The sequence below is a fragment of the Gigantopelta aegis genome, chromosome 4 (assembly GCF_016097555.1).
Source record: "Gigantopelta aegis isolate Gae_Host chromosome 4, Gae_host_genome, whole genome shotgun sequence".
Lineage (NCBI taxonomy): Eukaryota > Metazoa > Mollusca > Gastropoda > Neomphalida > Peltospiridae > Gigantopelta > Gigantopelta aegis.
The window spans coordinates 110106885-110120631 of record NC_054702.1 but is presented as its reverse complement, the minus strand read 5'-3'; the positions used below and the strand labels follow the sequence as shown (position 1 = coordinate 110120631).

At 37.4% G+C, this 13747-nt stretch overlaps 1 protein-coding gene across 8 annotated transcripts in view; it reads right to left on the bottom strand.

The window, feature by feature from the left end:
• The window catches only part of LOC121371741 (kinesin light chain-like), a 68192-nt gene that overhangs the window by 36044 nt on the left and 18401 nt on the right, over nt 1–13747 (bottom strand). For 3 of the 8 annotated variants that reach the window (XM_041497851.1, XM_041497850.1, XM_041497854.1), the window contains exon 1: nt 6503–6709. The exons of 1 other annotated variant lie outside the window; for it this stretch is intronic. In XM_041497851.1, the coding sequence (XP_041353785.1) occupies nt 6503–6537 (35 nt within the window). In that variant the 5' untranslated portion in view covers nt 6538–6709. Of the gene's footprint in view, nt 1–6502; nt 6710–9566; nt 9635–13747 lie in introns of those variants that run through there. 4 more of the 8 variants (XM_041497852.1, XM_041497849.1, XM_041497853.1 and 1 more) reach the window with 4 other exon arrangements.

Sequence of the window (13747 nt, the reverse complement as noted above, 5' to 3'; positions counted from 1 at the left end):
TATACTGAACAAAATAAGAAACTTCCGCTAACTTTGCTTGAACATAACTTGATGAAAACAAACCGGGGGAATAATTGTTATATATGCATTTAAAGAGTGTTCCATGATGCATCGTTTGGTGCAAAAATCATGGCCATAGGTTAACAGAAACTGGGAGAAATTTGACCAAGTGTGGTAGGGGTTAAAACAACAAACACCCACTTAATAACTGGTATGACCACCTCTTTAATTGACCACTGCAGTGCATCGCAGGCGCATAGAATTGACTAAAGTGTTGATTTCTGCCTGTGGAATATTGTTCCATTCCTGAATGAGCGCTTGACGAAGTTCGTTGACGTTAGCGGGTGGGTTGGGACGACGCCTCAATCGTCTGTCCAGACTATCCCAGACATGCTCGATGGGGTTGAGATCAGGACTTTTAGCGGGCCAGTCATCAATGAAATCAATGTTATTTGTCCTAAGAAAATTTACAGTGTCTCTAGCTGTTTGAGAGGTGGCATTATCATGCTGAAAAATCGAGATGTTAGCGTTGTTATGGAACAGAGGAATGACGTGATGAGCGAGAATGTCATCGCGGTAACGTTGAGCATTTAAACTGCCATCAATGACGACTAGTAGTGAACGATAACCATGGGCAGTGGCTGCCCAGACCATGACACAACCCCCACCCCCGAAACGATCTCGTTCAAGAACATAACAGTCAGCATAGCGTTCATTTCTCCTACGGTAGACGCACACCCAGCCATCACCACGTTGTAAAGAAAATCTGGATTCATCCGGAAAATAAGAACGGTATTCCAGCGTCGCCGTATCCAATGAGTGTGTACACGTGCCCAATTAAGACGATTTACACGACGACGTTGCGTTAAAACGCATCCGACGTAAGGACGTCGTGCATGTAAACCGTTTTCCCGCAGACGATTACGAACAGTTTGCCCACCGATTCGGTTATTATGAAGCCCAGGTGTGTTAGCAGCAGTAGCAGTGGCAGTTTGGAATCGATTGCGCAAATGTGTGTTCATGATATAGCGGTCTTGACCACGCGTTGTAACACGCGAACGTCCACGACGTGGCAAGTCGTTGGTGCTTCCTGTCGTTCGAAATCTTACGCGAAAATTTCGTATCGCTCGAGTAGAACTCCCAACATGCCTTGCAACGTCTTCTGTTGACATGCCAGCATCAAGCATGCCAATCGCCCGTTCGCGTAAATTATTGAGTATTCTTGGCATTCTAAAAATGTTACAATGTAAAAAACTTTAATTTTTTTACAAATTTTGAAGCGTTTTCGTTCACTTGACAACAATGTCAGTAAGACAAGTAAAACAAATTGACCGAATACTATACGGGACATGTCGAACCATGCATGCACGTGCAAATTGAATTTCACGTTGTCGACGATTAACAGTGCAAAAATAATCGATAAAATTCATGAATCCTGATAATACAACCTATATAATTTCATTACACAATGAATTCTTTAACACAACAAATACTATATATACAAATTGGAAGTTTCTTTTTTTTTGTTCAGTATATATCTTGAAGTATAAGGGTAAAACTGCTATCATCTACATATATGTATCTATTTAAAAACAGTGTTAACTGAGTCATTATTATTTTATTTTAGTGAAATAGACATCTTTAGATTAACTTGTAAGGAGTAACAGTATTTGCAATTCTTGAAAACAGTTTTTTCTATAGTTTTACACAGATGTGATAATAAAGAAATTATAAAACTTACAAGTGCAAAGGTCAAGAAAATTCTGAAACTTATTGTTAATTTTTTTTATAGCACTCTCTCTAGTTTGGGAATTATCACATTTCTCAATCTTACATTATGCTTCCAAGAAATAAAACAATGGAAAATAATATATGTGTTAATGTGTTACGTCAGTTACTGATTGGGAAGTTATGTCAGTTACCAATAAATTTTATTTCTTGGTGTGCCCACTTAGATTATTATGTGGCCATGTTGTGTAACCATGGCACAACTAAGAGAATATATATAAAAAAATATATGGTAGCACTGTACGGGGACAATATTAAAATTAAGCTTCAAAAGGTAACCGACACAACAAGGTCATGCTATAAGTTCAAGTTTTTATTCATAAAAATCTATTCCAAATTTATTAATTTGTGTTAATTGGGAATTACCATTAAAGGGAAACACCCTAGTTACGGCTAGTTGTTAACCATTACAGCGTTGTTTTTCGCTATTAAACCCATTTTTTCACAAATAAAATTGCATTTTACTTACCGTTTATTATTTACAATATACATTTCCATTCACCTGAAGTGTTTTTGGTAATCCTGGTTTTTGTAATACCACAAAATGCATTTTTCGTATTTCATAAAATCGCACGCCCGTCTGAGAAAAAACTGTTGAGCAGACAAGGTCTAATCTATTTTTAGAGGGGATATTTCCATTTCAATGTCACAGATGTTGGTATATCACGTGACCGTTATCATTTTGGTTCGGTTTGTTTTCTCGTGCATGGTTCGCGCAATCAACATCCGATTTGTTGTTGTTCATTTGTGAGATTTTTCTTCACAGTTCGTGAACATTTTCAGTAACAATAAAGTTCAGACAAGTAAGTGTCTCAATACAAAACATTACAAACCCTTAAAACCAATAATTTTGCTAAGTCTTACGATATCTGGAGAGAAGATACAACCAGGACAGAACAGTTGGAACATGTCCAGGAGAGGTGAAAGAAACACACCCCAAGTCTGTGAAATTTGTCGTGATGTAGGCATTGTTGTGCTTCGAGCGACATCTACCGGTGACATCAGAATACTAACTTTCAAAATTATTTCAAGCAATTGGGACATGGGGATTCCCATGGTATTTATCGATATAAAACCTGCTTTTTCACTCCATTTGATAAAAACGTGATCTAAGTGTGTTACAGGTTTGTAGATAAACCAAATTATAATTTATTTTCGCTGGATGGAACTAGGGTGTGCGGCTTTAAGATCTTAGAAACAAAATGCAATACTTATCTTTATCACATGCGTCCAATTTTAATGACATTTTAGAAAAAGATTTCAGTGCAATTTGGGTTCTATTCTTAGGAGGAAATAGCAAAAATTAAAGATGGCCACCAGGTCACATGACACAGTTTTGAATTAAAACCTGAGTATTTTATGGTTTACTGATTATTAACATATAATTCCATGTAAAAAAATAAAGGCATAACAGGGGGGAAAAAATTCACTCCAGAGGCATAATTTTTCATGGAATTGCCCAAGATAAAAAACAAAACAACAAAAAAGGGTTCAAACAATTGAAAAAATGAATTAAATTCCTAGTTCCTTTGCCGTTCATTGCGGTAATCGTGAGACGTACATGTAAGCTATGAAAAGGAGCTCAATCAAATTTGTAAGTTAATCTAACTTTATAACAATCGAGCTCAGAATAAAGGGAGTACATGTTTGCTCCAGTTATTTAAACATTAAAGCTGTTAATTAATCTCTTAATTGATATCTGTCAACTGCACAACAGTGACACTGGAACATGAGCACATGTAATTAGCTCTGCGTACGCCATCTCATTATCGGCTGAGTGGGTATTCAAAGTATAAGTAATGCAGTAATGATTGACGTCGGTGTGACCATCTGGTTTTCTGAGGTAAAATTTGCGTTAAAGGAATACAAAGGGACCGGATAATTTCATCTGGTGCAGTTTAGAGGTTTCCGGTTTAGACAAATTAGAGTGGGTAAATTTTAGTGTTAAAAGATACGCAAATCACGGGACCGTGTAAAACGTCCGGTTTTGAGGGAATTCCGGTTTACTGAGGGTCCAGTTTTGAGAGGTTTCACTGTGTGTATGTTTGTATGTGTGTGTATGTATGTATGTATGCATGTTTGCGAAGATCTATACAAATTGTGTCACTTTTAATTTTATAATAATATTCGTTAATATCCAGCATTTCTTCTACATTGCAAGTTTTAATAATTTTTATCATTCTGAAAACAAAGGTTTAAAAGTTAAAGCTAGATTCAGGTCAATATACAGCATGACATGTCACTGACAAACATACCAAAGCAATGACCTGTTTTGACACCGAACATACATTCACCCTGGACACTTGGGTATTTAAAGCATGTTCTTCTAACATGTGCATGCAGGTAAATTCTGTACAGATTTGTTACTTTCTTAAACACTCTTGCAGCTCTATACGAGTTTTAATGTAAAAGTTTTAATATTTTGATCCCAAGATAAATGACTTATTAAGGACACTACAGAAGCCAACAATAAAACCCATATTGTATATATCTAAAGTTATAAATAGTATTTAGTAAAGTCATAAATAACATTCTTTTTGGCATTAATCCAAGTATCAATAAGTACACTGCCAAGATAACAAATCAATATTATTAATTAGGCTATATGGCAACTAGAAATATATGCATCTCGTGGGATGAATTAATATTAATCTTGTTGTTTTAGGTCATATTAGTAAAGCCAAGAACAATGATGTGGCACCTGAACGTGGATCAATCGAAATGATTGGTCACGGGCATCAAAGCCTGCCTGCTGGACAAACACACACGTTTACGGGCTGCCTGGGTCAATACACTCTCGTTTCAGCACACACGCAAAAAATACAAGCTGTAGAGATTGATGTTTGGTTTATCAAACTGCCTTATGGACAAAGGGCATTCTTGTTAACAGACGAGAGTAGCAGAGGCTTGATTAGGGGCAACATTTGATTAAAACCCATGTAAAACCATTACACATGCTTGTCAGTGTAAAAAATATGCGTTAATAGGTTCAGATATCAAGTCACTAACAAAGCACTTTAAACTTGTGCGCAGTTTGGCGAGTTCGCGTCTAATACATTATTTTCACAGGAACTACAATACATAGAAATAAAATCAACAGTTTAATTTGTGTTTTAAAGTGTTTTTGTGCTAATATTCCTCCAATATTTATAAGGCATTCAATCAATGAATAACCTAGTGCTCTGAAAATACATGAGAGCAGTGTCTGTGATGAAGAATAGAGTACACTAAAAATAACTTTCAGTCACACCCTGTAGTGGCTTTGTAAACCAAATTCTATTGATAGTGTCACAAACAAAAAAGGTATACAAGAATGTAATGTACTCATCGACAGTAACTGTAAGCTTAACATCAGATATAAAATTCCATCCTAATAATGAAATGGAATTGATAAATTATCCTGAAGTGGGAGATTTAGATATCTGGCTCCATGCTTCTAAAGCTAAGAGTCTAGACTCTAGACTAATAATATCTTAATACTTCGTCATGGCAACGACTTACAAATTGCATGTGGGCTACCTGATTAAAGATCTGAGTCCAGATTTTAAAGTTTTACAACCAAGTGTCCTGGAGTTTGCCAGTAGGTTTTCAATCGGAAAACAAGGGCAGATACAAGGATGCATGCATCAGTTCAGTAATCCGTATCGATCGATATTCAAAACAATTATTTAACATAAGAATTAACCTTTGGATAACGGACTTGAGTATTAATTAATTCATGGCATAACACTTCCTACACAAACAAATAAATTAAAAGAAGTGACTCTTGGAATTTTTAAACTATGAGTGGACCTGGTTAAAGAAAATACTTTGTTTTTAAATTAAGGTTTACCTAGAAATGAAATCACAACCTGAACCAATACATGATTCACTCAAGTATGAACTCATACATGGTGTAATACTTCCTGCACAAAGACTGTTAGCCTGTTAAGCACTTACATGATGAATGAAGTTTTGCCTCAATGGAAATAACATTTTTGTCAGTTGTGAAAACATGCAAGCCGGAGATGACCTTTTACAAAACAGAGGCAGGAATGAACAGCGGTGTGGGAAATGAGAAATCTAATGACTTCCTAAACTAAACAATGAGACAAAAGAAGAATGTTTGGCTATCAACAAGTGACACACGCACAAAGGATTATGTTAAACACAGTCATTTTTCTAGATAGTAATGTTTTCTGTTTTGTATAATATTTGCATAATAATCAACAAAAAGAATGACGTGAGCCTAGACACATATTCTGAGTGTTTACAGGTCTTTTTTCCCTCTTTCCTGAGGACAAAGTCTATTGTAACTGATCTAAGGGATATGTGAGATGAAAGACGACAGGTACCGTAAACACCAGTGTGATCATTGTACTCGTGCGTCACTGTGCCAGGTATGTTCTCGGAACCAGACATGACACAGTAACCAGGATGAATATAGCACAATAACTGAAACATTTTCAACAAAATCAATACAGCACAAATCACAAAATATCTTCACCAAATTACTAGCTCAACAGGTCAAATCTCTTGTAATCGTCCATCAACTACAATATTTTGTTATCAGACATTTGATCAATGTTAATCCAAATATATATATATATATACTAAAAACATGATCAATACCTCTGTACTGAATATACATACATGTAGCCATTGTGAGCGAGTCATTAGTTGATAATTGAGAAACCGATGTACAAAAACACCCACTAGTTGCTTCACTACTTACATTTTGAAATTTCTTGCCGTTTCAGAGGTCATCATATTTAGTCCTAAAATGTGTTTGTGACCAATGTTTCCTCTATCGAATAAAAACAGTCATGATAGGTCAGTATAATTATTGCACGGGACTTATTCCACATTTCCAAGGTGCTGGCCAGCTGATGCTGTTAGCACCGGCAGCCAAATGTTACACTCGGATTAGACTTTGCCTACACAAAAGAATACCATTGTTCAGTGGTGGTACACAGGGACAAATCCAGTTACAAAATAACACTTCAGCTTGATCGGTTGTGGAAACTTGGAAATGACCATTCGTTGATATGGCCACTTGCTATCCCTCCATCTGTAGATGAACTATTCCGACAAGCAGTCTGTAGGAGAACTAGGAATTTATAATGTCCACCCAGCATCAGAACACTGCTGGTATTGATTTTTCCTTACTGCGGCAATCAATACACTTGGCAATTCACCATGGAGGCTGTGACATCACTCGGCTCAATTATTAATGTTTACACGAAGCACGCCTCACATTCCTGGTAATGGCCGCTATTTGGATACATTTCTCTTGAGCATGCTGTAGTCGTCTAACAGTGTCATAAATGACCAAGGACCAAGTAACATGACAAATACACAATGTTATGTCTGCAGCGGGGACAAAGAAAGAAATAAAATCAATATAACAATTCATTTTCATAATTTATCGGTGGCTGATTTGTTGGGTAAATTGATGTTGCTGGGTGCAGTCGCGTAACACTGTGATTAGCTGAAGCTGCTGGTTGGATCAGGTGATACAGGTCTTGCGCTGCCAGTGTCACAATTACAGCAGCCAGGTGCCAAGCCGTGCACATGCCTCCACACAATTGTAGGAGGCAAGCATGGAGGAAACCAAAACCTTTTTAGATAACAAATTGGCTAAAACAACATTTATTAGTCATACAGAATGAAAAGCCAACAGGCGAATAACAAATTCAAGGCTATATTCAGACATATTTCAAGTCCAAGGCAACATATGGAAAGGAGAAAACTATGTTTGTGAGTGTGTGGGTGTTTCTGCGAATGTGTGTGTATGGGGATGGGTATAGTATAAAACAGTTTAATAGTGCCTGAATTTTTATGTGAAAATGGTTTTATTTTAATTATAGAACATGTGATGGATCATAGTCCTGATTGACCTCCCTCAATAAACCCAAAGGGTTTTCCCTCACCCTAAATAGCTAATCACTGGTATATAATAGATCCAATATGCTTTCCTGTTTTGAAAGCAACGGTTTTTTTCCCCCTCAGATAAATGGACCAAGTAACAAAATACCTGTTAAGATACCAAATAACCTCTATTTAAATGAACTGTTTCATGATGTTGTCAAACATTCCTTCCTTTCCTCATAAGAGTTCTGGGTTATCAGCTGTCAATTTTCCTGGGGTCCATGATTGAATAGTCCGTTCAGCAAATGCACAATATTCTGATAGACAAATGATAACAGGCAATCTCCATATTCTGACAGCACAAATAAATCATCTATTTTCTGTAACATCCACAACTACATGTCATAATTTCAACCTGTTCAGAGCAGTGATGAAATATACACTGCATTATATCTCTTCTATTTAGTTTTGATTATCTAGACCCTTTTTAGTTCAATGTGCTAGTACATTAGATATTAGCACAAAAATAAGTTACATCAGCTAACAAAGAAAGAGACTTTGTGGCTCAGTAAAGCTGCGATTCCAATGGATCCACATGCACACGTATACATACATTTTATGGACAGAAGAAATTTGAATATCCAACTGTGAAAGAAAGAAAGACTTGTTTTATTTAATGACGCACTCAACACATTTTATTTACGGTTATATGGCGTCAGACATATGGTTAAGGAACACACAGATATTGAGAGGAAACCCGCTGTCGCCACTTCATGGGCTACTCTCTCCGATTAGCAGCAAGGGATCTTTTATATGCACCATCCCACAGACAGGATAGTACATACCACAGCCTTTGATATACCAGTCGTGGTGCACTGGCTGGAACGATAAATAGCCCAATGGACCCACCGACAGAGATCGATCCCACACCGACCACGCATCGAGCGAACGTTGTACCACTGGGCTACGTCCCACCCCTATCCGACTGTGAAGACATACAAACTGTGTTGCCCTCTGCAGACCGTGAAGGACATATACTAAATATCCTGAGATGTTTTACTTCCACAAAACCTGCATGTCTGTGAGGATGCAGTGTAATCACAGCCTCAGGCTTCTTTCATCACACAAGAAACTAGGTTATATAATTAGTTTTAGTAATGAATAGCTGTGCATTAAAAGAAAACATTTAAATAACATTATGTTACATTTCTAAGTGGTAAATGGTCAAGTACCTGTTAATAAGAAATGGGTTATATACATGTATCTGATACATTAAATCAAAAGCAGATCTTGTTTCTGTATGACTTACATGTATGCAAAAGTGGCAGAACAGAAATAAACAAAAAATTAACAGTTTGCACGGTTTAAGATGTCAATCGTCAAATGCAAATGTAGTTGAATTTGTCAAATATAGTTCATTACTAATTTGTCAGTCATGTGTAATTTGAAAATGTACAGGCCTCTGCATATTGCGAGAAAGATTGTTTTCGTTTGCGCTAATCTACTTTTGCATAAACTACTTTTTGTTCGCGCGAAATTTGCAGCACCATTTACTTGGATATAACGGGTTATGCAAAAAGTAAATGGGTTACTTGGATTTATTTCTGCATAACTGATAAATGGGTCACACAGATTTTCAATTCTCAGACGCTTGAATGTACCACAATTTTAAATTACACAGCGCTAGCTTTGGTACTCGCCAAATTTGCCAATTTTCAAAGTTAATTCTGCAAATTTCAAAGTTTAATTGATAATTTGGTGAATTGTTTGGTTCATCCAGAGCTATGCCTGCTCCACAAACACACAGAACCTGAATTTAGCTCAAGATTATATTTTTTAAAATAAAATTTACCAAATGGTTAATAATATGCTGGGGTCCTGTTGAAATCTAAAGCAAGTAAGAAAACACTGTTGCATGCGTAACTTACTTGTCATCTTCACCCTGTGCTTCCATTTTTGATCAGTTTATCACATCATTTCAACATTAGTGGTGAGACTGAAAATAAAACCATGCATTTTGTGCAGTGTCATTCATGCAAAAGAGTCAAACATGTTAGGAAGAACCATTAAACCATTTAATAACCAAACATGATCATTGAACAAAACAGTCCTTTCAGGTAACTTATAGTATAGTAGTCATGCTTGGGTAAAACATTACAAAAATGTACATGGAATTATAATACAAAGAGCAGTTCATAGGAAAAGGCCTCAGGGCACTGAATTTCAGTTAACATAACACCAGACATCCCTATGGTAACCGTATCAACTGTCATCACCCCCACCCCAATGAACTCACTGGGTAATTTCCTGTTTTAACCAGCACTGTGTTGTGAGGTAACAAATGAGTGGTATCTGCTGTCCCATGGGGAATGTGATAAATAATGTCTTGCTAATATTTCAGCTTATTTAGCAGTAAATTCTTTAAAATTATCAATCTACAAGTCACAGTGTCTGAACTAGCATATGTAAGCCGTCTAACAGCCAGTGTATAAACAATGTGCTGAGGTTTTGTTCAATAAGCATGTCATCTTGTAAACGGACACACAGTGTGAATGTAGATGGAGCCTTGTACCTGTGGGATGACCCAAAGTGATAAATCTTCACTACAGGTTTACAGGTCTACATGTCATGGATGAGTAGCTACACTGATTGCAAACTAACCATGTGTCCATCATGATTCTACATGGTGGTGTTCACATTGGATTCTTGTCACTGGAAACAGGATTAGTAATTTTCTTTTTAATTAATATCAGATTCCACAAATATTATCATAAATTAAAATCAACTCATCAACTGAATCCTATTACATTCCTGAAGATCAATATTTAATAACAGCAAGCATTTGGTCAGACATCTAATATTTGGGCAACATATGTTAGAAATATATTTATATGTATTCTGTATACACCAGAAATATTTATCTTGTAATCACTATATCAATATGCATTGTCAAGATATGATGACTAGATAAATTTCTGTATTTCTGGTCACTAACAAAAACTAGAGCTTTTTGGGACAAACTACTTTTACAGTTAGTTGTGATCAGCAAATGAATGTTGTAGTGCTCAAAGTTACTAATTCTTTTATTTCCAGTATACTGTTTTCATTTTTAAAAAACATTCTGAAGACAATTTTTATTCCAAAAATAAAAAATAAATTGTTGCTATTTTGTATTGATGCATAGATATTGTAGGTGTGAAAGCATTCAACATGTATGTATACTCTTCAAAAAAAGAAACGCAAAAGGGTACAAATGGGTTATAACTCCGATTTTATGTTTCCTACCGGTTCATGCTTTGTGAATATAAGGTCACTGCATGTCCCAAACACATTCCCACGGTTACATTCGATAAAACGCAGCTATTGTACAATAAAGTTCCAAAATGTGAATATTCGCAAAAACGCAGCCACGTGCAAACCATGTCACCACTGCACGTGCGTTGTCTGCACGTGCAACATGAACACCGACAGTATAAAAGTGCAGGGTGTTCGCTTGCCTGGCCTCTGTATCTGGCCGACAGTTGACAATCCAGGACATGCCACGTCTCAGTGAACCGCAGAGAAACAATGCCATCGGCCGACTAGACGCAGGCGAATCCAGAACGGCCGTTGCCAGGGCATTCCATGTGTCCCCAAGCACCATCTCCAGACTGTGGGACCATTACCAGCAACATGGATCAACACGTGACCTCCCTAGATCCGGTCGACCACGGGTCACTACCCCCGGGCAGGACCACTACATCCAGGTACGCCACCTTCGGGAACGATTGACTACTGCCACCTCCACAGACGCAGCAATACCAGGTTTGCGCAGGATATCTGACCAGACCGTACGGAACCGCCTACGTGAGGTAGGAATTCGTGCCAGACGTCCAGTTCGAGGTGTCATCTTAACACCACAACACCGTCGACTCCGACTGCAGTGGTGCCAGATTCATCGACAATGGCCTCAACTGCGATGGAGACAGGTGTGGTTCAGTGACGAGTCCCGATTTCTGCTCCGACGTCATGATGGAAGATGTCGCGTGTATAGGCGTCGTGGTGAACGTTATGCGGCAAACTGCGTGCAGGAAGTGGACAGATTCGGCGGGGGTAGTGTCATGGTGTGGGCAGCCATCTCACACACTGGCAGAACTGACCTGGTCCACGTGCAGGGCAACCTGAATGCACAGGGCTACATTGACCAGATCCTCCGGCCACACATCGTTCCAGTTATGGCCAACGCCAACGCAGTGTTCCAACATGACAACGCCAGGCCTCACACAGCACGTCTCACAACGGCTTTCCTACAGAACAACAACATTAATGTCCTTCCTTGGCCATCGATATCACCGGATTTGAACCGAATTGAGCATCTATGGGACGAGTTGGACCGACGCCTCCGACAGCGACAACCACAGCCCCAGACCCTGCCCGAGCTGGCAGCAGCCTTGCAGGCCGAGTGGGCCACCATCCCCCGGGACGTCATCCGTACTCTGGTTGCTTCAATGGGCAGGCGGTGCCAGGCAGTTGTCAACACACGCGGAGGCCACACCCGGTATTGACTCCAGATGACCTTGACCTTGGTGGTGTGTCCTATCACTTACTCACAATGGACTAAAGTGAATTGTGAACAATCCTGCAACATTTGGTAATTATCGGACTCACCATTCAATAATTAAATCAATTCTCCAAATGTTACGACAATGTGGTTTTGCATTTCTTCTTTTGAAGAGTATATATACCATCGACGTCCCAAACTGCGTTCACCTAACGACAAAAACACGAATACGATATTTACAGAAATACTATTCTACATTTTTCAGCTACCATACGGGAAACAAAATAGATTGCAAGTAACATAAAAAATCAACAATGTGGATGTAAAACAAATTCATTCTTTCTTCTTTTTTTTGTTGCTATGAAGCATTTAATGGAAAGGACTGGGAAATATAGGAGAAGAAGAAACAAGATATAATGGTTAAAACACATAAACACCATTGATATTTAATAATTTTTTCTGTACTTTCATACAATAGATATAATATTTAATGTTGATAATCAACCAATTTACAGTGTTACTATTTTCGTTATTGATTATATCAAACGTAACAATATCTTGACTAAAAATAATGTCAATTCCTGTTTCAGTCAATATCAATTCTCGTATTGATTCCCAAATGTGGTTAACCTTGTTACAGTCAAAGAAAAGATTTTGTAACGTTTCACATGAAGCTTTACAGAAGTCGCAAGCATTAGAATGTCAATACTGATAGGCATTACGTTCATACCAATGAATAGTTTGTAAAATATAATTTTTTTAATGAATTGATTCTAAATTAACACAATTTATATACTCAAAATTATTTACAACTGTTATGAATGGATTATGAAATGTAGCATACCTTTTGCAGATTGAATATAATAATTGAAAACAAATTCTAACAGGGGTCTTAAAAATCATAAAAATTAAATGCTTTGGCCTTGTTGATCTGGTACGTGTGAGGTCATGTGACATGCACCGAATGTTAATTCATCTTTCTCCATTTTAAGTTGATTTCTACGAGTCATGTGGACCCGATATCGGTAATTTTAAGGAATAAACAAAAACGACTTAGTAAAATTAATGGTTTTAGGGGTTTGTAAAGTTTGGTATTTAGATACTTACTTGTCTGAACTTTATTGTTAATGAAAATGTTCCTGAACTGTGAAGAAAAACCTCATAAATGAACGGCATGCCGATGACAACAAATCGGATGTTGATTGTGTGAACCGTACATGAAAAAACTAAATTAACGGAGTTGGAAGCATAACGCAGTTAAGGACGTTGACGATAATACTTTGGAAAATGGTAAAGTTGTGAAATAAAATGATTCATTTGTTTAATTTTTGGATTTGTGGATTGCAAGATAAACAAGCATTCTTACTAAAGCAATACATGATTTCAGGACCCAACACAATTTCTGATCTCCTAAGTTCAAGGGCCATAACTGAAAAATTGCCATGAAAGGTAAACTTGATCTGTAACAAAACACGACAAAGCTATTCACAAAATTTAAGTTTAATATCTTTGGCATTGCCAAAAATGTCCAGAAAACTAATTTTCTTATCGCCTAAGTTCAAGGGCCAT